Here is a 27,292-nt window from a genome sequence, read left to right as displayed (position 1 = left end):
CTCACCCTTTCTCTCCCTCCCCCGTCTCTCCCTGCTTTACACTCCCTCCCCCTCTCCTCACGCTCTCCCTCCCTCCCCCTCTCGCTCCCCTCCCCCCACACTCTCTCGCTCCCCTCCCCCCACCCTCTCTCGCTCCCCTCCCCCTCTCTCGCTCCCCCTCCCCCACCCTCTCGCTCCCCTCCCCCCACCTCCTCTCTCTCCCCTCCCCCACCGTCTCTCTCCCCTCCCCCACCCTCTCTCTCTCTCTCTCTCTCTCTCCCCTCCCCCACCCTCTCTCTCTCTCTCCCCTCCCCCACGTCTCTCTCCCCTCCCCCACCCTCTCTCCCTCCCCCACCCTCTCTCTCTCTCTCCCCTCCCCCACCCTCTCTCTCTCTCCCCTCCCCCACCCTCTCTCCCCTCCCCCACCCTCTCTCTCTCTCTCTCTCTCTCTCCCCTCCCCCACCCTCTCTCTCTCCCCTCCCCCACCCTCTCTCTCTCCCCGCCCCCCACCCTCTCTCTCTCCCCTCCCCCCACCCTCTCTCTCTCCCCTCCCCCCACCCTCTCTCTCTCCCCTCCCCCACCCTCTCTCTCTCCCCTCCCCCACCCTCTCTCTCTCCCCCTCCTCCTCCCTCTCCCCCCCTCCTCCTCCCTCTCCCCACCTCCCTACCCCCTCCTCCTCCCTCTCCCCAACTCCCTACCCCCCTCCTCCTCCCTCTCACCACCTCCCTACCCCCTCCTCCTCCCTCTCACCACCTCCCTACCCCCTTCCTCTCTCTCCCCTCCTCCCCCTCTCTCTCCCCTTCTCTCTCCCCTCCTCCCCCCTCTCTCTCCCCTCCTCCCCCCTCTCTCTCCCCTCCTCCCCCCTCTCTCTTCCCCCTCTCCCCTGCCCGAGCCCTCATCCCCCGCTCCAATCCCACTTTCCGCCCCGGGGCCGGGCCTCGGCACCTGGATGAACGCGTTCCCTTGGACGCTTTTGGCGGCCTCAGCCATCACCCTGATGCCGTTGGCCAAGGCGAACACCCGCAAAGACATGGCCCAGCCGAGTCCAGCGCCCTGGTAAGCGCGAGGTCCGCAGCCGCTGTTCGGGCCGCAGGCCACAAAGCACCCGAGCCCAGCGCCGGCGATGGCTCCACGGAGCTCCGTGCCACCCCACGCACTGACATGGCCCCGCCCTCCCGAGCTGGCTTGAAGAGCGCCGATTGCGGCTGTGAGAGACGGCCGCAGGGCCCGGTTGCCGGGGTAACCCTTCCCGCTCTCCAAGCCCCGCCCGAGATCCGCACTCCCGAGAGCCCCGCCCCCCCCGCCCGAGCCGAGCGGGGAACAGAGAGAGATGCTGCGTCTCAGCTGCTCCTGCTGCGCGCGCACCCTTTACTAAGGTAGCGGCGCTCGGCTGAGGCCCGCCCCTCCAGCCTTCACAAAGATGGCGGCGATCGGGGGCCGCTTGTTGACTGGGGCCGGGAGGTGCCTAGCTCGGGCGTGGGTGCGGAGGAGAGGCCGAGGCTTCGAGGCCTACCTGGAAAAATGGGGAAAGGTAGGAAAATTAATGAGATTAGATAAAAGATTTAGAAAGTAATTAACTTTTTTTAAAAAACAATATGTGTTTTAAAAGCAACGTTTTTTTGAAAGATCAGAAAGCGGGAAAAAGAAAGGAAAAGTTTGGAATCAAGATGGCGGCGACTCACCTCGATTCAGAACGATAAGGCTCGCCCACACACGCACCAATTGGTCGACCGTCAGGTCACCAAAGCGTAGGATTGGTCAATCGTCCCGTCACTCGACCGTAGGAGGGCCCGGCCGCACGCACCAGCAACCCCGGCGTACGATTGGTCAACCTCGAGGTCACTCTATCGCTAATGAGCGGATAATGAGATGCTAATGAGCGGAATGTTGAAACTTTTTCAGATACCGCGGGCACGATTTTTGTCCGGCTGAAACGTAAATACGCTTACGACCGTTTCGGAACGGTAAGCTTTCTTTCGACGTAACGCACGCGTAGGTACGCTCTATAACTTTCGAGCGCATAGTCGGACAGACGCACACGTGAGGACAGACAGAAGGACAGACAGACAGAACGATCCGTTTATATATATAGATAGACTAGCTGGAGTGCCCGGCGGTGCCGAGGCTTTTTCGAGGGCATGTTGTTGTTGGAAGAGAGAGAGAGAGTGACTGGGGGGAAGAGAGAGAGCTACTAGGGGGAAAGAGAGAGAGTGACTGGGGGGGGAAGAGAGAGAGCGACTGGGGGGGGAAGAGAGAGAGCGACTGGGGGGGGAAGAGAGAGAGCGACTGGGGGGGGAAGAGAGAGAGCGACTGGGGGGAAGAGAGAGAGCGACTGGGGGGGAAGAGAGAGAGCGACTGGGGGGGAAGAGAGAGAGCGACTGGGGGGGAAGAGAGAGAGCGACTGGGGGGGAAGAGAGAGAGCGACTGGGGGGGAAGAGAGAGAGCGACTGGGGGGAAGAGAGAGAGCGACTGGGGGGGAAGAGAGAGCGCGACTGGGGGGAAGAGAGAGCGCGACGGGGGGGAAGGTGGCCCGATGGACCCCTGCAAAGGAAGAAGGTAAGCTCTCCCTCCCTGTCCCACCCCCTCACTCTTTCCCTCCCTCACCCTCTCTCTCCCTCCCCCGTCTCTCCCTGCTTTACTCTCCCTCCCCCTCTCCTCACGCTCTCCCTCCCTCTCCCTCCCCTCCCTCTCCCTCCCCCCCACCCTCTCCTCGCTCCCCTCCCCCCACCCTCTCTCGCTCCCCTCCCCCCACCCTCTCTCGCTCCCCTCCACCCACCTCTCTCGCTCCCCTCCCCCTCTCTCGCTCCCCTCCCCCCACCCCTCTCTCGCTCCTCTCCCCCACCCTCTCTCTCTCCCCTCCCCCTCTCTCGCTCCCCTCCCCCCACCCTCTCTCGCTCCTCTCCCCCACCCTCTCTCTCTCCCCTCCCCCACCATCTCTCTCTCTCTCCCCTCCCCCACCCTCTCTCCCCTCCCCCACCCTCTCTCTCTCTCTCCCCTCCCCCACCCTCTCTCTCTCTCTCCCCTCCCCACCCTCTCTCTCTCCCCTCCCCCACCCTCTCTCTCTCTCTCCCCTCCCCCACCCTCTCTCTCTCCCCTCCCCCACCCTCGCTCTCTCTCCCCTCCCCCACCCTCGCTCTCTCTCCCCGCCCCCACCCTCTCTCTCTCTCCCCTCCCCCACCCTCTCTTTCTCCCCTCCCCCACCCTCTCTCTCTCGCCCCGCCCCCCACCCTCCCTCTCTCCCCTCCCCCCACCCTCTCTCCCTCTCCCCCTCCTCCTCCCTCTCCCCCTCCTCCTCCCTCTCCCCCTCCTCCTCCTCCTCCCTCTCCCCACCTCCCTACCCCCTCCTCCTCCCTGTCCCCACTCCCTGCCCCCTCCTCCTCCCTCTCACCACCTCCCTATCCCCTTCCTGCCTCTCCCCCTCCTCCCCCCTCTCTCTCCCCTCCTCCCCCCTCTCTCTCCCCCCCTCTCCCCTGCCCGAGCCCTCATCCCCCGCTCCAATCCCTCTTTCCGCCCCGGGGCCCGGGCCTCGGCACCTGGATGAACGCGTTCCCTTGGACGCTTTTGGCGGCCTCGGCCGTCACTCTGATGCCGTTGGCCGAGGCGAACACCCGCAAAGACATGGCCCAGCCGAGTCCAGCGCCCCGGTAAGCGCGAGGTCCGCAGCCGCTGTTCGGCCGCAGGCCAAAAAGCACCCGAGCCCAGCGCCGGCGATGGGCTCCACGGAGCTCCGTGCCGCCCCACGCACTGACATGGCCCCGCCCTCCCGAGCTGGCTTGAAGAGCGCCAATTGCGGCTGTGAGAGACGGCCGGCGGGCCCGGTTGCTGGGGTAACCCTTCCCGCTCTCCAAGCCCCGCCCGAGATCCGCACTCCCGAGAGCCCCGCCCCCCCGCCCGAGCCGAGCGGGGAACAGAGAGAGACGCCGCGTCTCAGCTGCTCCTGCTGCGTGCGCACCCTTTACTAAGGTAGCGGCGCTCGGCTGAGGCCTGCCCCTCCAGCCTTCACAAAGATGGCGGCGATCGGGGGCCGCTTGTTGACCGGGGCCGGGAGGTGCCTAGCTCGGGCGTGGGTGCGGAGGAGAGGCCGAGGCTTCGAGGCCTACCTGGAAAAACGGGGAAAGGTAGGAAAATTAATGAGATTAGATAAAAGATTTAGAAAGTAATTAACTTTTTTAAAAAACAATATGGCCTAGAAATTCAGTTGGTTGCGCCAGCCGGTAGCGCCTTAGGAGGAGTAGATGTCGGGTGCTAGGCGGCTAGCGGCCGGGCGCAGCGCGATCTGCGCCTCTCCCCAACTTCACTCACGATTTAGCGGCGGCGCAAAGTCTTTGCGCGCGCTCAGCTGCGCGCGCAGATCATGACGTCATTTCCTCGTGCAACGCCCTTTGTGCGCCCCCAACCGGAAATTCAGTCGCGACGCCCCATTGTGCGCCTGGCGCCCCTACCGACTTGTAGAGTGGAACGGTGCTCAGTCGATGCGGGGCGCGGGGGGCGCAAATTAAAGGGCACTCCTCCTGCACTATAAAAGGCTGCCATTTCGCAGCACTCCTTCTTGAGAGACGGATCTTTGCAGAGAGACCAAGGTAGAGAGCTTTCTGCTTTGGCCCAACACTCGGACAGGTACTTGTGGCTTCAGGCCACAGCTTTCCACTTCTCTTTGCCTTCATTGACATATCATTGTTTGCCAGCATATTATGGGGGCTGCAATGGGTGCAAACGCTGGCTTTCTCCATTGCATCCAAAGGGCTCACAGACGCCGTGAGAGAGTGGCAGCCCTGGCTAGACGGAGAGGGGGCAACAGGCGTCGGGAAAGGAGGCCTTACCCACCCAGGGTATACCACCAGCAGTTCTCCTATCTCAACATGTCTGACGAGCAGTGTGTTCGGAGGCTGCGATTCCGAAGGGAGGTGGTCACAGAGATCTGCCACCTGCTTGGCGGTGATCTGCAGCCACAGCTGAGGAGCAGGACGTCTCTGTCGGTGGCAGTGAAGGTGACGGTGGCTCTCAACTTCTATGCCACCGGCTCCTTCCAATCCGCTACTGGGGACATTTCCAACATCTCCCAGTTCGCCGTGCATTGCTGCATCCGCCAGGTGACCAATGCCCTTTTCAAAAGGAGACGTCAGTTCATCTCCTTCTCCATGGCCCTTGCCAAGCAGCAACAGCGTGCAATGGGCTTTGCAGCATTCGCGGGCTTCCCCATGGTGCAGGGCGCCATTGACTGCACGCATGTGGCTTTGCGGGCACCTCTGGAGAATGCCGAGGATTACCGCAACCGGAAGGGCTACCATTCCCTCAACGTTCAGCTGGTGTGTGACCACAGGCAGCTCATCCTAGCTGTCAATGCCCGCTTTCCAGGCAGCAGCCACGATGCCTTCATCCTGCGACAGACTTCTGTGGCAGACATGTTCCAGGCCCAGCCTCACCCACGAGGATGGCTTATCGGGGACAAAGGCTATCCTTTGTGTACCTGGCTGATGACCCCGCTCCGTGCGCCCAGCACCCCTGCTGAAGAGGGATACAACGAGAGCCATCAAGCGACCAGGAACATCATCGAACAAACAATCGGCGTCCTGAAGCAACGGTTCCGCTGTCTGGATCGTTCCGGTGGAGCCCTACAATATTCGCCGGAGCGAGTCTCCCATTTCGTGGTCGTTTGCTGCATGCTGCACAACCTGGCTATCCGCAGGACTCAGCCACTGCCACCAGAGATTGGAGGACCACCTGAGGAGGAGGAGGAGGAGGACCAGCGCAGGAGGGAGGCAGAAAGTGCAAGGGCCGCCCGTCGCCGGCTTATCGAACGTCGGTTCTAGGCCCCCTCTCAGGGAATGGCTTGTGCCAATGTCAGCAGATGAATGTAGCCGCTCCACAAGCCCTCAGCCGAGCAGGGCAACCAGGACTTTACAAAAAAACCATGCACAGTGCAATTTAAGAACAATAATTTATTGCAAACCTCTGCCCTTCCCACATTACAACCTCATGTGGAGAAGCCCCCTCCAAAAACACAAAACTACCAGTCTCGGCCTTACAAAAAGAAAGAAAGACACCAGTCTCGGCCTTACAAAAACACAACTACACCAATCTCGGCCTTACAAAAAGCACCAGGCATTTGTGCAGACCTTCTACTTTTTGGCCTGCGAGGGCGATGTCTTTCGCATCCTTGCCTGGCCCCTGCCCGCCCTGCAGCTCCTCCTCAATGGGAGCCCAGTGGCTGCAGCAAGGCTGGGGGAAGGCTGCTGAGGGTCAGATGGCGAGACGGCAGATGCCCTTGGGGGTCGGCCTGCACCAGCTCTGGCCTTGGAGGGGCCGGCTGCTGACTGCTCCAACTCTGCCTGGGCGGCAGCAGTCTGTCCAGCGGCTCGTGGCAGCTGCAATGGCGGAGTGGCAGTGTCGGCTGCAGGAATGGTGCCAACCTGGCAGATCGCAGGTGCTCACTGGTCGCCTGATACATTGGCACTCGCACGGGCCAGCACTGCAGCATGCGCAGCAAACAGCTGAAGAACAGACTGCTGGGCTGCTGCTGCGCGGCGAGTGCCCTGGCGATGCCTGGCTGATCCAGCGAGGGTGGCAGCAGTTAGTGCCCGTGTGGCCCTGGTCTGTGTCTGCATGACAACAGCCAGTGAATGGACGGCATGACTGAGCACTTGGCTCGAAGCCGCCTGTGCTGCCGCGAAGTCCTGTAGACTCCTGGCCTGTGCTGCTCCAAATTGCTGCACACTCCTTGACAAAGACTCAATGGAGTCAGGCATCCTTGCCACTGCAGCCATGAGCTCATTGTGCCTGCGCTCAGCCTGGACGGCCATTTCCTCCAGGAGCCACACCTCCTCTGCGCTCACCGTCGCAGGACTGGAGGCCGCACTCACCCTCTGGGGAGAAGTCCGCCGAGCTTCCCCACCCCTCCCGCGTTGCTGCAGGCCGCTGGGCCCCGGAGCTTCACTCTCCTCCGACCCTTCCCCCCTGGCTCCCCTCCAGGGAAGACGTGTCCCCTTCATCGCCATGGGCTGGCGCGGCTGAGGGTGGCACTGATGGGCCGGCTTCCTCTTCCTCCTCCTCGAATTCCGAAGCGCTGACAGTGGCAGCTTGAGGGCCCGCCTCCTCACCTGGCGATTCACCATCTGAAAGCAGGAAGGCACAAGAGTAGCTTTAGAGTGAGGACAGGGCAGCAGCGAGGGAGGCATGAGTGCTGCCATGCACTGCATTGGTCGGACAGTGGCAAAGGATGCTGATCTGAGGCGCAAGTGTAATGAGAGAGGTCAAAAAGGTGGTGCCCTTACCATTGGTGCCCAGAACAGGGTCGGCATCTCCACTGGCGACGGGGCCAATCAGCCGGCCTGCCATAATGCGCTCCACACGCTGGTCGAGATCGGAGAGCTCTTTGACGTCAGGACGGCCTCCCCCGGTCTCAGTTCGTTTCCGCCGGTTGTGCGCCACCTTGGCCTGCAAGAGAAAGGACGGCCTCTAAGTACAGTGTGAAGCCCTGATCCTGTCTGCAATGCCTCCCATGGTCGAATAGCTTGTACAGTGTGAAGCCCTGATCTTGTCTGCAATGCCTCCCATGGTGGACTGGCCCTGACAGTGTGAAGCCCTGATCTTGTCTGCAATGCCTCCCGTGGTCGAATAGCTTGTACAGTGTGTAAAGTGCTGAATGTGCAAGTGATTTTCATGACAGTCCCATAGCTGCTGGATGAGGGCTGGCCATTAGGGCTTTCAGGTCCCTTTGCCCATAAAGTGAGGTGCACATGCAGGGATGAGGAGGACACTGGAAAGGGAACTCTCCCTGACAACCCGAGTGAGGTCGTTGAACTTCTTCCGGCATTGCACAGGAGTCCTGGCAACCACGCTGTTGGAAGTCACCCTGTTTGAGACCTGTGGTAAACCACTGTTTGTATTCCACTGTGTACATGCCTGTACATGCCTTGGCTGACTCCTCCCACGAATCCAGGTATAAAGGTGACTGCTCCACAGCCCCTTTGTATTCTGGACCGGTCGACCACTCGAGGCACACCTTCATTCTCTTGTTAATAAAAGCCTGTTAATTACTCGTTTAATCTCAGTCTTTTGAGTTATTGATAGCGCATCAATTTTATTAACAAGATTTTATAATGGAGAAGATCCTCACACCAGCATGCCTGGACTTAGATCATCGGGAGGCGGACTCATCCACCAAGTTTACTCACTGGCTTAGGTGTTTCGAAAAATTCCTGACCGCCTCCGCTGCAATCAAATCGGACGAGGACAAACTGGATGTCCTGACCTCCAAAGTGAACCACCGAGTGTACTCGGTCATCCAGGACGCGACCTCGTATGCGGATGCTATCAAGCTCCTCAAGGACCAGTACACGCGCCCAGTGAATGAGGTGTACGCTAGGCACTTCCTGGGGAGTCGTAAACAACAACCTGGGGAATCGACCGAGGAATACCTTCAGGCACTGTCTGTGCTTGGCCGGGCCTGTGGTTGTAAGGATGTAAAGGCCGCCGTGTACACAGAGGAACTTATCCGGGACGCTTTTGTAGCGGGCCACAGGTCCAATTACACCTGACAGCGACTGCTGGAGCAGAGTGACCTCGATCTCAACAAGGCCTCTGAACTCGCACTATCATTGGACGCAGCCTACCGGGGCATGGATGCCTACTCCTCTGCACCGTGGACGCCGCGGGGAACGACAGCCTGGGACACGGTAGGACCGTCTCATAGCGCCGTGCCACCCCAGCCACATCCCAGCAACGGCCCAACTGCCGCAGCAGTGTCCCAAGGCCAGACAGCAGTGCCCCAAGGCCAGAAATGCTACTTCTGTGGCCAGGCCAAACACCCCAGAGCGCGCTGCCTGGCGAAAAATGTGATCTGCTCGGGCTGCGGGAAGAAGGGACACTACGCCAGTGTCTGCAGAGCCAAAGCCACCCCGAACCCCAGCAGCGCCGCGTGTGGGCCGTGCGGGCCGCCATCTTGGGCCTCCCCAGCCATGTGCGAACCACCGGAACAGCAGCCATTTTGGACGCCTCCAGCCACATGGGGATCATGGACGCCGCCATCTTGGACGACAGCCGGGACACAACAGGCCCCCAACACCGCCTCATCTGATACCCGCAGCGACACACCGACCCCTACGCTGGCCTCCGTTACACTGGACCAAGCGAGACCGCACCAGCTGGCCAGTTCCACAATGGACATTAAGGTAAATGGTCACGAAACAATCTGCCTTTTTGACTCTGGGAGCACGGAGAGCTTCATCCACCCCGACACGGTGCGGCGTTGCTCTCTCCCAGTCCTGCCTGCACACCAGTGGATTTCTATGGCCTCCGAGTCCCAGTCGGCGGACATTGGCGGCTACTGCGTGGTGACACTCGTAGTAGACGGGACTGTGTACGATAATTTTAAACTTCTGGTCCTGCCCGACCTCTGCGCTGCCGTTCTACTGGGGTTAGATTTTCAGTGCCATCTTAAAAGTGTTACGATGGCGTACGGTGGACCCCTCCCCCCACTCACAGTCCACAGCCAGCAGCTTCCAAATTGCCCGCCGCGCACCAGCTACAAGCTCTCCACACTCAGAGTCACCCCCCCCCCCCCCACTGTTTGCTAACTTCACCCCCGACTGTAAGCCCATCGTCACAAAGAGCAGGCGATACAGTGCCGGGGACAGGGTTTTCATTAAAACCGAAGTGGAGCGGCTCCTGAAGGAAGGGATTATTGAGGGCAGCACCAGCCCCTGGAGAGCCCAGGTTGTGGTCGTTAAGACCGGCGAGAAGCAGCGCCTGGTCATCGACTACAGCCAGACAATAAATCGCTACACCCTGCTGGACGTTTACCCACTCCCCCGTATAGCTGATATGGTCAACCAGATCGTGCAGTACCGCGTCTTCTCGACCATTGACCTGAAATCAGCGTACCACCAGCTCCCTATCCGCCCTGAGGACCGCCAGTATACTGCCTTTGAGGCAAACGGCCGCCTCTATCACTTCCTTAGGGTTCCCTTTGGCGTCACCAACGGGGTCTCCGTCTTCCAAAGGGAGATGGACCGGATGGTCGATCAAAATGCGTTGCAGGCCACTTTCCCATATCTGGACAATGTGACCATCTGCGGCCATGACTTGCAGGACCATGTCGCAAACCTCGAAAAATTCCTCTGCACCGCCAAACTCCTCAACCTGACGTATAACAAGGAGAAGTGCATATTCCGCACAACCCGCCTCGCCATCCTTGGCTGTGTTGTGGAACACGGAGTCATCGGCCCCGACCCCGACCGGATGCGTCCCCTTATGGAACTCCCACTGCCCCACTGCCTCAAGGCCCTGAAGAGGTGCCTAGGGTTTTTCTCTTATTACGCCCAGTGGGTCCCCTACTATGCGGACAAGGCCCGTCCGCTGATCAAGTCCACCTCTTTTCCCGTGACGGCAGAGGCCCGCTTAGCCTTCCACCATATCAAGGAAGACATTGCCAAAGCCACCATGCACGCAGTGGACGAATCCATCCCCTTCCAGGTGGAAAGCGACGCGTCCGACTTTGCCCTGGCTGCTACCCTCAATCAGGCGGGGAGACCCGTGGCCTTCTTTTCACGAACCCTCCAGGGCCCGGAGACCAGACACTCCGCTGTTGAGAAGGAGGCCCAGGCTATTGTGGAGGCTGTGCATCATTGGAGGCACTACTTGGCCGGAAAACGATTTACCCTGCTCACTGACCAGCGTTCAGTTGCTTTCATGTTTAACAACAAGCAGAGGGGCAAAATCAAAAATGACAAGATCTTGAGGTGGAGAATCGAACTTTCCACCTACAATTACGAGATCTTGTACCGGCCCGGGAAGCTCAATGAACCCCCGGATGCTCTATCGCGTGGCACCTGCGCCAGCGCGCAGATCGATAGACTACGGGCCCTCCATAATGACCTCTGCCACCCGGGGGTCACCAGGTTCTTCCACTTCATCAAGGCCTGCAACTTGCCTTACTCCATTGAGGAGGTCAGGACCATGACCAGGAACTGCCAAGTCTGCACTGAGTGCAAACCGCACTTTTACAGACCAGACAGGGCTCACCTGATAAAAGCCACTCGCCCCTTCGAGCGCCTGAGCGTTGATTTTAAAGGGCCTCTCCCCTCCTCCGACCGCAATGTGTACTTCCTCAACATTATTGATGAGTACTCCCGTTTCCCGTTCGCCATCCCCTGACCGGACATGACCAGTGCCACGGTCATTAAATGTCTGAACGACCTCTTCACCCTGTTCGGTTTCCCCAGCTATATCCATAGCGACCGGGGCTCATCGTTTATGAGCGACGAACTCCATCAGTACCTGCTAGCTAGGGGTATTGCCACAAGCAGGACCACCAGTTACAACCCCCGGGGGAACGGACAGGTGGAAAGAGAGAATGCGACAGTTTGGAAGGCCGCCCTGCTAGCCTTAAAGTCTAGGGGCCTTCCGACCTCCCGCTGGCAGGATGTGCTCCCCGATGCGCTCCACTCTATTCGGTCACTGCTCTGCACTGCCACTAACGCCACCCCTCATGAGAAAATGTTTGTCTTCCCAAGGAAGTCCGCATCGGGGACATCGCTACCGCCATGGCTGACGTCCCCAGGGCCGGTCCTACTGAGAAGACACGTGAGGACCCATAAAACGGACCCCCTGGTCGAGAGAGTCGACCTCCTCCACGCCAACCCCCAGTATGCTTACATTGCGTACCCGGACGGGCGGGAGGACACAGTCTCCATAAGAGACCTTGCACCCTCAGGGGCCGCAGTAACCCACCACCCACTACCACCCCCCCCCCAACGATCCGATATCCAGCCCCAGCAGACAGCAGGCCTGGGCCCCGCGACCCGCTCGACATCTACGAGGACTACACACCAGTGCCCCAGCCTACGTGGGACTCGACGCCGGAAGCTTCACTACCCCTGCCGTCGCCACGTCGATCACAGCGGCAGACAAGACCTCCGGAGAGACTCCAATACACTAACTTTTAATACACTTCACCCCGCCGGACTCAATTTTAAACAAGGGGTGAATGTGGTAAACCACTGTTTGTATTCCACTGTGTACATGCCTGTACATGCCTTGGCTGACTCCTCCCACGAATCCAGGTATAAAGGTGACTGCTCCACAGCCCCTTTGTATTCTGGACCGGTCGACCACTCGAGGCACACCTTCATTCTCTTGTTAATAAAAGCCTGTTAATTACTCGCTTAATCTCAGTCTTTTGAGTTATTGATAGCGCATCAAGACCTCCCTCCAGGCTTTCCGGTAGGCGCTGGGCAGCGGCCTCTTGCCACCTTCTGGGAACAGAACATGGCGCCTGCGCTCCACTCCGCCAACCAGCAGCCTCAGGTCACCGTCGCTGAAGCGCTGCGCTCTCTCCCTGGCCTTCTCCATAGCCCTGGGCATTGTGCAGGTGAAGCTGAAGTAGTCAGGCCTAGGTTGAGGGCTGCAGTGTGCAGGGCATGGCAGGCAAACAAATCCACCCTCCCCCTTTAAGAGCTGACCGGCGCCAGAGTGTCTGCCGTCAATCAACAACTCGCCGCACCGGCGCTGCGCCTGGCCTCAGGGGTATCACTTAGCACCGCCGGCTTAGCGCCTAAAGATAGTCGTGCATCGCCTGTTTTAGCGCAGCAGCAACCTCTTGGGGCGATGCAACTGAATATCGGCGAAGGTGGCGCGAATTTGCGCCGGGCGCAAACTTTAGCGGCCGCCCGACTTTACCGCCCCAAAAGTGGCTAAACTGAATTTCTAGGCCTATGTGTTTTAAAAGCAACGTTTTTTTGAAAGACGCAGAAAGCGGGAAAAAGAAAGGAAAAGTTTGGAATCAAGATGGCGGCGACTCACCTCGGTTCAGAACGATAAGGGCCGCCCACACACGCACCGATTGGTCGACCGTCAGGTCACCAAAGCGTAGGATTGGTCAATCGTCCCGTCACTCGACCGTAGGAGGGCCCGGCCGCACGCGCCAGCAACCCGGCGTACGATTGGTCGACCTCGAGGTCACTCTATCACTAATGAGCGGATAATGAGATGCTAATGAGCGGAATGTTGAACGTTTTTCGGATACCACGGGCGTGATTTTTGTCCGGCCGAAACGTAAATACGCTTACGACCGTTTCGGAACGGTAAGCTTTCTTTCGACGTAACGCACGCGTAGGTACGCCCTATAACTTTCGAGCGCATAGCCGGACAGACGCACACGTGAGGACAGACAGAAGGACAGACAGACAGAAGGACAGACAGATAGACAGACAGAAAGAAGTATCCGTTTATATATATAGATAAGAAATAGGAGCAGGAATAGGCCACTTGGCCCCTCGAGCCTGCTCCGCCATTCAATAAGGTCATGGCTGATCTTGGGCTCAAAGCCACTTCCCCGCCCACTCCCCATAACCCTTCACTCCCTTATCTTGTAAAAATGTGTCTATCTCCACCTTAAATGTATTTAATGACCCAGCCTCCACGGCTCACTGGGGCAGAGAATTCCACAGATTTACGACCCTCAGAGAAGAAATTCCTCCTCATCTCAGTTCTAAACGGGTGACCCTTTATTCTGAAACTGTGCCCCCGAATTCTAGATTCCCCCACGAGGGGAAACATCCTCTCTGCGTCTACCTTGTCAAGCCCACTCAGTATCTTATATGTTATATATTTCAATAAATGCACCATTAGCTGTGGTACTGAGCGCTGCAGAGCGGCGAGGAGTCTGGGTAGAGAGATCCTGATCGACAGTGGAGGGGGGCTGGAAGGGATGACAATTGGGATCGGGCTGGTAAAAATCCAGTGACAGCTACTGAGTTAGCAGGGAATTGGAATATATATCTGAAGGAGAAAAAAATTTGCAGGGCTGTGGGGAAATAACAGGGGACGGGGGGACTAATTGGCGAGCTCCTTCAAAGAGCCGGCACAGGCACGATGGGCCGAATGGCCTCCTCCTGCGCTGTGTGATTCTCTGATTCTAGGACAGGATCAGGCTCGCGACGAGCACCTTGGAAATAATGTCCCGTTGGCCAGGCTCTAGGGAGATCCTGCACGTGCTACCTCGCGCTGGGATGAACGAGAGGAAGTCCCAGGGTATGGTAGGGAGAGACTGTGGGTGGAATCTCCCGGGGACATTGACAGTAACAGTGCAGCGGAAGGAAATCCCGCTACCTCGTGCTCTGTGGATTGTGTCTGTTGTTAATGAGGTCCCTGGAGTTGGCGCACCGCGGGATATCGAGCTGCTCATGTGCTCAGCATTAACCCAGCGGGATTTTGGCACTTTGTGTAGACTCGTTAACCTGTGATAGGAGAGTGAACACAAGTTCTCTGTCTTTCTCTCTATCTTTCTCTCTTTCTCACTTTCTCTCTCTCTTTCTTTCTCTCTTTCCTTCTTTCTCTCTTTCTCTCTCTCTTTCTCTCTCTCTCTCTTTCTTTCTTTCTTTCCTATCCAAGCACCACGAGCAGTGCTTAGCTGAGTATCAGCTCTGAATCAGTGATAAATATTGGCCCCAGGACATCGGGGAGAACTCCCCTGCTCTTCATCGAAATAGTGCCATGGGATCTTTTACGTCCACCTGAGAGAGCAGACGGGGCCTCAGTTTAGCGTCTCATCTGAAAGATGGCACCTCCGAAGGTGCAGTTCTCCCTCAGTACCGCCCATGTGACAGTGCGGCGCTCCCTCAGTACTGCCCCTGTGATAGTGCAGCGCTCCCTCAGTATTGCCCCTCCGACAGTGCAGCGCTCACTCAGTATTGCCCCTCTGACAGTGCAGCGCTCCTTTAGTACTGCCCCTCCGACAGTGTGGCGCTCCCTCAGTACTGCCCCTCTGACAGTGCGGTGCTCCCTCAGTATTGCCCCTCCAACAGTGCAGCGCTCCTTCAGTACTGCCCCTCCGACAGTGCAGCACTCCCTCAGTACTGCCCATCTGACAGTGCGGCGCTCCCTCAGTATTGCCCCTCCGACAGTGCAGCGCTCCTTAAGTACTGCCCCTCCGACAGTGCAGCGCTCCCTCAGTACTGCCCCTGTGACAGTGCAGCACTCCCTCAATACTGCCGCTCCGACAGTGCAGTGCTCCCTCAGTACTGCCCCTCCGACAGTGCGGCGCTCCCTCAGTACTGCCCCTCCGAAAGTGCAGCGCTCCCTCAGTACTGCCCCTGTAACAGTGTAGCACTCCCTCAATACTGCTGCTCCAACAGTGCAGTGCTCCCTCAGTACTGCCCCTCCGACAGTGCAGCGCTCCCTCAGTACTGCCCCTCCGACAGTGCAGCGCTCCCTCAGTACTGCCCCTGTGGCAGTGCAGCACTCCCTCAATACTGCCGCTCCGACAGTGCAGCGCTCCCTCAGTACTGCCCCTCCGACAGTGCGGCGCTCCCTCAGTACTGCCTCTCCGACAGTGCGGCACTCCCTCGGTACTGCCCCTCCGACAGTGCAGTGCTCCCTCAGTACTGCCCCTCCGACAGTGCGGCGCTCCCTCAGTACTGCCCCTCCGAAAGTGCGGCGCTCCCTCAGTACTGCCCCTCCGAAAGTGCGGCGCTCCCTCGGTACTGCCCCTCCGACAGTGCAGTGCTCCCTCAGTACTGCCCCTCCGACAGTGCGGCGCTCCCTCAGTACTGCCTCTCCGACAGTGCAGCGCTCCCTCGGTACTGCCCCTCCGACAGTGCAGTGCTCCCTCAGTACTGCCCCTCCGACAGTGCAGCGCTCCCTCAGTACTACCCCTACGACAGTGCAGCGCTCCCTCAGTACTGCCCCTCCGACAGTGCAGCGCTCCCTCAGTACTGCCCCTGTGACAGTGCAGCATTCCCTCAGAACTGCCGCTCCGACAGTGCGGCGCTCCCTCAGTACTGCCCCTCCAACAGTGCGGCGCTCCCTCAGTACTGCCCCTCCGACATTGCGGCGCTCCCTCAGTACTGCCTCTCCGACAGTGCGGCGCTCCCTCAGTACAGCCCCTCCGACAGTGCGGCGCTCCCTCAGTACTGCCCCTCCGACAGTGCGACACTCCCTCAGTACTGGCCCTCTGACAGTGCGGCGCTCCCTCAGTACTGCCCCTCCTACAGTGCGGAACTCCCTCAGTACTGCCCCTTCGACAGTGCGGCTCTCCCTCAGTACTGCCCCTCCGACAGTGCGGCGCTCCCTCAGTACTGCCCCTCCGACAGTGCGGCGCTCCCTCAGTACTGGCCCTCCGACAGAGCGGCGCTCCATCAGTACTGCCCCTCCGACAGTGCGGCGCTCCCTCAGTACTGCCCCTCCGACAGTGCGGCGCTCCCTCAGTACTGCCCCTCCGACAGTACGGTGCTCCTTCAGCACTGCCCCTCCGACAGTGCGGCGCTCCCTCAGTACTGCCCCTCCGACAGTGCGGCACTCCCTCAGTATTGCCCCTCCGACAGTGCGGCGCTCCCTCAGTACTGCCCCTCCGACAGTGCGGCACTCCTTCAGTACTGCCCCTCCGACAGTGCGGCGCTCCCTCAGTATTGCCCCTCCGACAGTGCGGCGCTCCCTCAGTACTGCCCCTCCGACAGTGCGGCGATCTCTCAGTACTGCCCCTCCGACAGTGCGGCACTCCCTCAGTACTGCCCCTCGACAGTGCGGCGCTCCCTCAGTACTGCCCCTCCGACAGTGCGGAACTCCCTCAGTACTGCCCCTTCGACAGTGCGGCACTCCCTCAGTACTGCCCCTCCGACAGTGCGGCGCTCCCTCAGTACTGCCCCTCCGACAGTGCGGCACTCCCTCAGTACTGCCCCTCCGACAGTGCAGCGCTCCCTCAGTGCTGCCCCTCCGACAGTGCGGCACTCCCTCAGTACTGCCCCTCCGACAGTGCGGCGCTCCCTCAGTACTGCCCCTCCGACAGTGCGGCGCTCCCTCAGTACTGCCCCTCCGACAGTGCGGCACTCCCTCAGTACTGCCCCTCCGACAGTGCGACGCTCCCTCAGTCCTGCCCCTCCGACAGTGCAGCGCTCCCTCAGTACTGCCCCTCCGACAGCGCGGCACTCCCTCAGTACTGCCCCTCCAACTATGCGGCACTCCCTCCGTACTGCCCCTCCGACAGTGCGGCGCTCCCTCTGTACTGCCCCTCCGAAAGTGCGGCGCTCCCTCAGTACTGCCCCTCCGACAGTGCGGCACTCCCTCAGTACTGCCCCTCCGACAGTGCGGCGCTCCCTCAGTACTGCCCCTCCGACAGTGCGGCGCTCCCTCAGTACTGGCCCTCCGACAGTGCGGCACTTCCTCAGTACTGCCCCTCCGACAGTGCGGCACTCCCTCAGTACTGCCCCTCCGACAGTGCGGCGCTCCCTCAGTACTGCCCCTCCGACAGTGCGGCGCTCCCTCAGTACTGCCCCTTCGACAGTGCGGCGCTCCCGCAGTACTGCCCCTTTGACAGTGCGGCGCTCCCTCAGTACTTGCCGAGATGCAGACTCGCCGTCTTCATAATTAGAATGTTGTCTCTGTCTCTCTCTCTGTCTCTTTGTCTCTCTCTTTTTTTTCTCTTCCTTTTTTTCTTCCTTCCGGCCTGTGGAAGGCACTGACTCACAGGCACTGTCAATACTCCTTACAATGGGGCTTGATATATAACGATTTCTTCCCTATTTTTCTTCCTCCTTGTCCTATCTCTCTCTCTCTCTCTCTCTCTCTCTCTCTCACCCTGTCTCTCTCAATTCAATTCAAATTGCTTTATTGGCATGACAAGTTACATCTTATGTTGCCAAAGCATCGGAAAACATTGATGTTTGTTCACAAAAATACAGATCTATCCATATATTGTATAAACAGATATATCCCTGAGTGTATAAATATACTTTCATATAATTTGTATGTACTCTTTTCTTATATTTAGTGGTTGTCCCTCTGTTTATGGCAAGCTGTAACATAGTGTGCCGCTAAGGTTACGCAATTTCTCTCTTCCCCTAGTAGGTATGGGAGTTTTTGGTCGTCATTCAAATTTCTGAATTCCGGGCATATTTTTGTGAATTTTGGGTAGAAATTCTCCCTTATGCCCTGATATTTTCCACAAGCTGTCTCTCTCACTCTGTCTCTCTCACGCTCTCTCACTCTCTCTGTCTCTCACTCTGTCTCTCTCCCTGTCCCTCGCTCTGTCTGTGTGTCCACCAGCAGAGGGAGATAGCTCAAGGTGAGCCTGAGCACAGGTATATGGAGAGATACCAGCAGAGGGAGGTGAGAGAGGGCTTTGCGAACACTGCACATCCCCTAATGATCTGCTTCCACTTGCCTTTCAGTGACGTGGTCGTTGAGCTGCCTTTTACTTTAATGCACGCGAAGCCTGAGGAAGAGGCACTTTACAGAGAAGGTAAGGAGAAGAGGGAGGGAGGGAGAGAGAAGAGGGAGGGAGGGAGAGAGAAGAGGGAGGGAGAGAGAAGAGGGAGGGAGGGAGAGAGGGAGAGAGAAGAGGGAGGGAGGGAGAGAGAAGAGGGAGGGAGGGAGATGGTGAAGATAAGGGAAAAGGGATGGGGAGGGAGGGAGGGAGATGGTGGTGAGGGGCGGGAGGGGGTGAGTTAAGGGCGATGGACTCTCATGGTCTATTTCAGCAGTGGCAATCTGAAATAAGAAAATGTCTGAAGGGCAACGTGCGATCAGCCAGCGAGACGCTCACCTGTGGACACCTCACTGATCCGTGGATGTTCTTTCTGTTTCAGCTCCAGAAAATGAGGTTCCCATTGACACCAATCTGATTGAATTTGACACCAAGTAAGTCCTTCATTGGAGCATCAAACTGAAGGGGTGTCCTTCCATGTCCTCACTCAGCGTCACATGTGTGCCTCTGTGTGTCTCTCAGTCTCCCTGTATTTCCTCAGAAGGTCGTGGGTTCAAGTCCTGCTCCAGAGACCAGAGTTCAAAAATCCAGGCTGACACTCCCAGTGCAGTACTGAGGGAGAGCCGCACTGTCGGAGGGGCAGTACTGAGGGAGCGCTGCACTGTCGGAGGGGCAGTACTGAGGGAGCGCCGCACTGTCGGAGGGGCAGTGCTGAGGGAGCGCCGCACTGTCGGAGGGGCAGTACTGAGGGAGCGCTGCACTGTCGGTGGGGCAGTACTGAGGGAGCGCCGCACTGTCGGAGGGGCAGTACTGAGGGAGCGCCGCACTGTCGGAGGGGCAGTACTGAGGGAGCGCCGCACTGTCGGTGGGGCAGAACTGAGGGAGCGCCGCACTGTCGGAGGGACAGTACTGAGGGAGCGCTGCACTGTCGGAGGGGCAGTACTGAGGGAGAGCCGCACTGTCGGAGGGGCAGTACTGTGGGAGCGCCGCACTGTCGGAGGGGCAGTACTGAGGGAGCGCCGCACTGTCAGAGGGACAGTACTGAGGGAGCGCTGCACTGTCGGTGGGGCAGTACTGAGGGAGCGCCACACTGTCGGAGGGGCAGTACTGAGGGAGCGCCGCACTGTCGGAGGGGCAGTACTGAGGGAGCGCCGCACTGTCGGAGGGACAGTACTGAGGGAGCGCCGCACTGTCGGAGGGGCAGTACTGAGGGAGCGCTGCACTGTTGGAGGGACAGTACTGAGGGAGCCGCTGCACTGTCGGAGGGGCAGTACTGAGGGAGCGCCGCACTGTCGGAGGGGCAGCAATGAGGGAGCGCTGCACTGTTGGAGGGACAGTACTGAGGGAGCGCTGCACTGTTGGAGGGGCAGTACTGAGGGAGCGCCGCACTGTCGGAGGGGCAGTACTGAGGGAGCGCTGCACTGTCGGAGGGACAGTACTGAGGGAGCGCTGCACTGTCAGAGGGGCAGTACTGAGGGAGCGCTGCACTGTCGGAGGGGCAGCACTGAGGGAGCGCCGCACTGTCGGAGGGGCAGTACTGAGGGAGCGCCGCACTGTCGGAGGGGCAGTACTGAGGGAGCGCCGCACTGTCGGAGGGGCAGTACTGAGGGAGCGCCGCACTGTCGGAGGTGCAGTACTGAGGGAGAGCCGCACTGTAGGAGGGACAGTACTGAGGGAGCGCCGCACTGTCGGAGGGGCAGTACTGAGGGAGAGCCGCACTGTCGGGGGGCAGTACTGAGGGAGCGCCGCACTGTCGGAAGGGCAGTACTGAGGGAGCGCCGCACTGTCGGAGGGACAGTACTGAGGGAGAGCCGCACTGTCGGAGGGGCAGTACTGAGGGAGCGCCACACTGTCGGAGGGGCAGTGCTGAGGGAGCGCCACACTGTCGGAGGGACAGTACTGAGGGAGCGCTGCACTGCCGGTGGGGCAGTACTGAGGGAGCGCCGCACTGTCGGAGGGGCAGTACTGAGGGAGCGCCGCACTGTCGGAGGGGCAGTACTGAGGGAGCGCCGCACTGTCGGTGGGGCAGTACTGAGGGAGCGCCGCACTGTCGGAGGGACAGTACTGAGGGAGCGCTGCACTGTCGGAGGGGCAGTACTGAGGGAGAGCCGCACTGTCGGAGGGGCAGTACTGTGGGAGCGCCGCACTGTCGGAGGGGCAGTACTGAGGGAGCACCGCACTGTCAGAGGGACAGTACTGAGGGAGCGCTGCACTGTCGGTGGGGCAGTACTGAGGGAGCGCCACACTGTCGGAGGGGCAGTACTGAGGGAGCGCCGCACTGTCGGAGGGGCAGTACTGAGGGAGCGCTGCACTGTCGGAGGGACAGTACTGAGGGAGCGCCGCACTGTCAGAGGGGCAGTACTGAGGGAGCGCTGCACTGTTGGAGGGGCAGTACTGAGGGAGCCGCTGCACTGTCGGAGGGGCAGTACTGAGGGAGCGCCGCACTGTCGGAGGGGCAGCAATGAGGGAGCGCTGCACTGTCGGAGGGACAGTACTGAGGGAGCGCCGCACTGTCAGAGGGGCAGTACTGAGGGAGCGCTGCACTGTCGGAGGGGCAGCACTGAGGGAGCGCCGCACTGTCGGAGGGGCAGTACTGAGGGAGCGCTGCACTGTCGGAGGGGCAGTACTGAGGGAGCGCCGCACTGTCGGAGGGGCAGTACTGAGGGAGCGCCGCACTGTCGGAGGTGCAGTACTGAGGGAGAGACGCACTGTAGGAGGGACAGTACTGAGGGAGCACTGCACTGTCGGAGGGGCAGTACTGAGGGAGTGCCGCACTGTCGGAGGGGCAGTACTGAGGGAGTGCCGCACTGTCGGAGGGGCAGTACTGAGGGAGCGCTGCACTTTCGGAGGGACAGTACTGAGGGAGAGCCGCACTGTCGGAGGGGCAGTACTGAGGGAGCGCTGCACTGTCGGTGGGGCAGTACTGAGGGAGCGCCGCACTGTCGGAGGGGCAGTACTGAGGGAGCGCCGCACTGTCGGGGGGCAGTACTGAGGGAGCGCCGCACTGTCGGAGGGACAGTACTGAGGGAGCGCTGCACTGTCGGAGGGGCAGTACTGAGGGAGAGCCGCACTGTCGGAGGTGCAGTACTGTGGGAGCGCCGCACTGTCGGAGGGGCAGTACTGAGGGAGCGCCACACTTTTGGAGGGACAGTACTGAGGGAGCGCCGCACTGTCAGAGGGGCAGTACTGAGGGAGCGCCGCACTGTCGGAGGGGCGGTACTGAGGGAGAGCCGCACTGTCGGAGGGGCAGTACTGAGGGAGCGCTGCACTGTCGGAGGGGCAGTACTGAGGGAGCGCTGCACTGTCGGAGGGACAGTACTGAGGGAGCGCTGCACTGTCGGAGGGGCAGTACTGTGGGAGCGCCGCACTGTCGGAGGGGCAGTACTGAGGGAGCACCGCACTGTCGGAGGGGCGGTACTGAGGGAGAGCCGCACTGTCGGAGGGGCAGTACTGAGGGAGCACCGCACTGTCGGAGGGGCAGTACTGAGGGAGCGCTGCACTGTCGGAGGTGCAGTACTGAGGGGGAGCCGCACTGTAGGAGGGGCAGTACTGAGGGAGCGCTGCACTTTCGGAGGGACAGTACTGAGAGAGAGCCGCACTGTCGGGGCGGCAGTACTGAGGGAGCGCCGCACTGTCAGAGGGGCAGTACTGAGGGAGCGCCGCACTGTCGGAGGGGCGGTACTGAGGGAGAGCCGCACTGTCGGAGGGGCAGTACTGAGGGAGCGCTGCACTGTCGGAGGGGCAGTACTGAGGGAGCGCTGCACTGTCGGAGGGGCAGTACTGTGGGAGCGCCGCACTGTCGGAGGGGCAGTACTGAGGGAGAGCTACACTGTCCGAGGGGTGGTACTCAGGGAGCGCTGCACTGTCGGAGGATCAGTACTGTGGGAGCGCCGCACTGTCGGAGGGGCAGTACTGAGGGAGCGCAGCACTGTCGGAGGGGCAGTACTGAGGGAGCGCTGCACTGTCGGAGTGGCAGTACTGAGGGAGAGCCGCACTGTCGGAGGGGCAGTACTGAGGGAGAGCCGCACTGTCGGGGGGGCAGTACTGAGGGAGCGCCGCACTGTCGGAGGGGCAGTACTGAGGGAGCGCCGCACTGTCGGAGGGACAGTACTGAGGGGGAGCCGCACTGTCGGGGGGGCAGTACTGAGGGAGCGCCGCACTGTTGGAGGAGCAGTACTGAGGGAGCGCCACACTGTCGGAGGGGCGGTACTGAGGGAGAGCCGCAGTGTCGGAGGGGCAGTACTGAGGGAGCGTCGCATTGTCAGAGGGGCAGTACTGCGGGAGCGCCGCACTGTCGGAGGGGCAGTACTGAGGGAGAGCAGCACTGTTTGAGGGGCAGTACTGAGGGAGCTCTGCACTGTCGGAAGGGCAGTACTGAAGGAGCGCTGCACTGTCAGTGGTGCAGTACTGAGGGAGCGGTGCACTGTTGGAGGGGCAGTACTGAGGGAGTGCCACACTGTCGGAGGGGCAGTACTGAGGGAGTACTGCACTGTTGGAGGGGCAGTACTGAGGGGGTGCTGCACTGTCGGAGGGGCAGTACTGAGGGAGCGCCGCACTGTCGGAGGGGCAGTACTAAGGGGGCACCGCACTGTCGGAGGGGCAGTACTGAGGGAGCGCTGCACTGTCGGAGGGTCAGTACTGAGGGAGCACCGCACTGTCGGAGGGGCAGTACTGAGTGAGCGCCGCACTTTTCGGAGGGGCAGTACTGAGGGAGCGCCGCACTTTCAGAGGGGCAGTACTGAGGGAGCGCCGCACTGTCGGAGGGGCAGTACTGAGGGAGCGCCGCACTGTCGGAGGGGCAGTGCTGAGGGAGCACTGCACTGTCGGAGGGGCAGTACTGAGGGAGCGCCGCACTGTTGGAGGGGCAGTACTGAGGGAGCACCACACTGTGGGAGGGGCAGTACTGAGGGATTGCTGCACTTTTCGGAGGGGCAGTACTGAGGGAGCGCCGCACTTTCAGAGGGGCAGTACTGAGGGAGCGCCGCACTGTCGGAGGGGCAGTACTGAGGGAGCGCCGCACTGTCGGAGGGGCAGTGCTGAGGGAGCACTGCACTGTCGGAGGGGCAGTACTGAGGGAGCACTGCACTGTCGGAGGGGCAGTACTGAGGGGGCGCCGCACTGTCGGAGGGGCAGTACTGAGGGAGCGCCGCACTGTCGGAGGGGCAGTACTGAGGGAGTGCCGCACTGTCAGAGGGGCAGTACTGAGGGAGTACCGCACTGTCGGAGGGGCAGTACTGAGGGAGCGCCGCACTGTCGGAGGGGCAGTACTGAGGGAGCGCCGCACTGTCGGAGGGGCAGTACTGAGGGAGTGCCGCACTCTCAGAGGGGCAGTACTGAGGGAGCGCCGCACTTTCGGAGGGGCAGTACTGAGGGAGTGCTGCACTGTCGGAGGGGCCATCTTTCGGATGAGACGTTAAACCGAGGCCCCGTCTGCTCCCTCAGGTGGACGTCAAAGATCCCACGGCAATGTTTCAAAGAAGAACAGGGGGGTTCTGGGCCATAAATATTCAGCCAGTAGAAAGAATGCAAAGTGACACTCGCTCCACTGAGTGCAGTATTGGTTGTTGTTTAAAGGCGGCTTATTCACCTCACGTCCTCTTCCATTTCCAGCGACGATGATATTGTCTTTGAGGATTTCGCGCGCCAGAGGCTGAAGGGATTGAAAGATGACAACGATGAAGATGAAGATGGAGCGATTTCCCCACAGCTCAATGACCGATAAACCCCCGCCTCCCCCACCCACCCCCCACCGACCCTCGAACCGCTTCGAAACGGGGGTGACTCTTGGTTCATGAAAAGCTGCTGTTGTTCGTTTTATTTTCCTCCTCGTTTTTGTTAGAAAATCAAAAAACAAAAACTGAGGCCTCCGGATAATCACGGGCCTAAAACTCACCGGCTCAAAACACGGTAGACTGGTACAGTAATGATGCCCGTTCCTTCGCAGCCTCTTCAGGAGTCGAAGCCTCAGGTAGGCCTCAGACTCCAGGCCCCCCCCCCCCATCCAGGGTGGCCAACCCCTCCAGGATTGGCCTGGAGTCTCCAGGAATCGAAGATTCACTGCTGGGAGCAAAAACACCCACGGGTGTAAAAATCGTAGGGATTTTTAAACATTTCCTTTCGCCAGTTTTGTTTATTTAGGGAGGGAAGTATTGGAAATGTGGAGGGAAAGTAATGATTTTTACAGGGCCGCTGGGAGGTCACGTGATGAAACCTGCAGGATTAGGTTCACCTAGAGTTGGCAACCCAATCCAACCCTCATCATCGAGGCCAATAATTCCGAGGTTCACTTGAATATTTTCAACCAAATGCAAAAAAACTAAATAAAGCACACAAGAAGCAACACTGCTCGGCAGGCGATATCTTTATTATAAAGTACTGCCATCTCTACCAAAACCTTTTCTCGTTCTGTTCTTTGTCAAGGACTGTGTCAGAATGATGCCAAGACCAAGGCAAACCGCAGCACCGGGTGAGGAACCTGGCGTTCAGTCAATTGTGCCTGACACTAGGCTCTATTTCGCTCCCTGCCATCCGGCCACGCCAGCCCATGCTTGTTTTAGAAGTCGAATCTTTAGGCGCACCGCATTTTGTGTTGGGTTTCCAACTCCGGTTAGACTATTCCAAGAGGTTCAACACGTAACTCGTGATGTACCAGCCCTGGGAGTGATTGATGGGACAGTGTAGAGGGAGCTTTACTCTGTATCTAACCTGTGCTGTACCTGCCCTGGGAGTGATTGATGGGACAGTGTAGAGGGAGCTTTACTCTGTATCTAACCCGTGCTGTACCTGCCCTGGGAGTGTTTGATGGGACAGGGTAGAGGGAGCTTTACTCTGTATCTAACCCGTGCTGTACCTGCCCTGGGAGCGTTTGATGGGACAGTGTAGAGGGAGCTTTACTCTGTATCTAACCCGTGCTGTACCTGCCCTGGGAGCGTTTGATGGGACAGTGTAGAGGGAGCTTTACTCTGTATCTAACCCGTGCTGTACCTGCCCTGGGAGCGTTTGATGGGACAGTGTAGAGGGAGCTTTACTCTGTATCTAACCCGTGCTGTACCTGCCCTGGGAGCGTTTGATGGGACAGTGTAGAGGGAGCTTTACTCTGTATCTAACCCGTGCTGTACCTGCCCTGGGAGTGTTTCATGGGACAGTGTAGAGGGAGCTTTACTCTGTATCTAACCCGTGCTGTACCTGCCCTGGGTGTGTTTGATGGGACAGGGTAGAGGGAGCTTTACTCTGTATCTAACCCCGTGCTGTTCCTGCCCTGGGAGTGTTTGATGGGACAGTGTAGAGGGAGCTTTACTCTGTATCTACCCCGTGCTGTACCTGCCCTGGGAGTGTTTGATGGGACAGTGTAGAGGGATCTTTACTCTGTATCTAACCCGTGCTGTACCTGCCCTGGGTGTGTTTGATGGGACAGGGTAGAGGGAGCTTTACTCTGTATCTAACCTGTGCTGTACATGCCCTGGGAGTGTTTGATGGGACAGTGTAGAGGGAGCTTTACTCTGTATCTAACCCCGTGCTGTACCTGCCCTGGGAGTGTTTGATGGGACAGTGTAGAGGGAGCTTTACTCTGTACCTAACCTGTGCTGTACCTGCCCTGGGAGTGTTTAATGGGACAGTGTCGAGGGAGCTTTACTCTGTATCTAACCCGCGCTGTACCTGCCCTGGGAGTGTTTCATGGGACAGTGTAGAGGGAGCTTTACTCTGTATCTAACCCCGTGCTGTACCTGCCCTGGGAGTGTTTGATGGGACAGTGTAGAGGGAGCTTTACTCTGTATCTAACCCGTGCTGTACCTGCCCTGGGTGTGTTTGATGGGACAGTGTAGAGGGAGCTTTACTCTGTATCTAACCCGTGCTGTACCTGCCCTGGGAATGTTTGATGGGACAGTGTAGAGGGAGCTTTACTCTGTACCTAACCCGTGCTGTACCTGCCCTGGGAGTGTTTGATGCGACAGTGTAGAGGGAGCTTTACTCTGTACCTAACCTGTGCTGTACTTGCCCTGGGAGTGTTTGATGGGACACTGTAGAGGGAGCTTTACTCTGTATCTAACCCGTGCTGTACCTGCCCTGGGAGTGTTTGATGGGGCAGTGTTGAGGGAGCTTTACTCTGTATCTAACCCGTGCTGTACCTGCCCTTGGAGTGTTTGATGGGACAGTGTAGAGGGAGCTTTACTCTGTATCTAACTTGGACTGTACCTGCCCTGGGAGTGTTTGATGGGACAGTTTAGAGGGAGCTTTACTCTGTACCTCACCTGTGCTGTACCTGCCCTGGGAGTGTTTGATGGGACAGTGTAGAGGGAGCTTTACTCTGTATCTAACCCGTGCTGTACCTGCCCTGGGAGTGTTTGATGGGACAGTGTAGAGGGAGCTTTACTCTGTACCTAACCTGTGCTGTACTTGCCCTGGGAGTGTTTGATGGGACACTGTAGAGGGAGCTTTACTCTGTATCTAACCCGTGCTGTACCTGCCCTGGGAGTGTTTGATGGGGCAGTGTTGAGGGAGCTTTACTCTGTATCTAACCCGTGCTGTACCTGCCCTTGGAGTGTTTGATGGGACAGTGTAGAGGGAGCTTTACTCTGTATCTAACTTGGACTGTACCTGCCCTGGGAGTGTTTGATGGGACAGTTTAGAGGGAGCTTTACTCTGTACCTCACCTGTGCTGTACCTGCCCTGGGAGTGTTTGATGGGACAGTGTAGAGGGAGCTTTACTCTGTATCTAACCCGTGCTGTACCTGCCCTGGGAGTGTTTGATGGGACAGTGTAGAGGGAGCTTTACTCTGTACCTAACCTGTGCTGTACCTGCCCTGGGAGTGTTTCATGGGACAGTGTAGAGGGAGCTTTACTCTGTATCTAACCCGCGCTGTACCTGCCCTGGGAGTGTTTCATGGGACAGTGTAGAGGGAGCTTTACTCTGTATCTAACCCGTGCTGTACCTGCCCTGGGAGTGTTTGATGGGACAGTGTAGAGGGAGCTTTACTCTGTATCTAACCCGTGCTGTACCTGCCCTGGGAGTGTTTGATGGGACAGTGTAGAGGGAGCTTTACTCTGTATCTAACCCGTGCTGTACCTGCCCTGGGAGTGTTTGATGGGACAGTGTAGAGGGAGCTTCACTCTGTA

The 27,292-nt window shown here is 59.2% G+C and overlaps 1 protein-coding gene across 1 annotated transcript in view; it reads left to right on the top strand.

Moving 5' to 3' along the window:
- Positions 1–25,165, top strand: part of arrb1 (arrestin, beta 1) — a 211,741-nt gene extending 186,576 nt beyond the window's left edge. The window contains exons 13-15 of the mRNA XM_085999750.1: positions 18,144–18,214; positions 18,561–18,612; positions 23,789–25,165. Coding sequence (XP_085855876.1) covers positions 18,144–18,214; positions 18,561–18,612; positions 23,789–23,900 — 235 coding nt within the window. The 3' untranslated portion in view covers positions 23,901–25,165. The remainder of the gene's footprint in view (positions 1–18,143; positions 18,215–18,560; positions 18,613–23,788) is intronic.
- The last annotated feature ends 2,127 nt before the right edge of the window (positions 25,166–27,292 follow it).

The sequence above is a fragment of the Somniosus microcephalus genome, chromosome 10 (genome assembly GCF_052327205.1).
Source record: "Somniosus microcephalus isolate GS21.2 chromosome 10, FLI_Smic_1.0, whole genome shotgun sequence".
NCBI lineage: Eukaryota > Metazoa > Chordata > Chondrichthyes > Squaliformes > Somniosidae > Somniosus > Somniosus microcephalus.
This window is presented reverse-complemented; position numbering and strand designations above follow the sequence as displayed.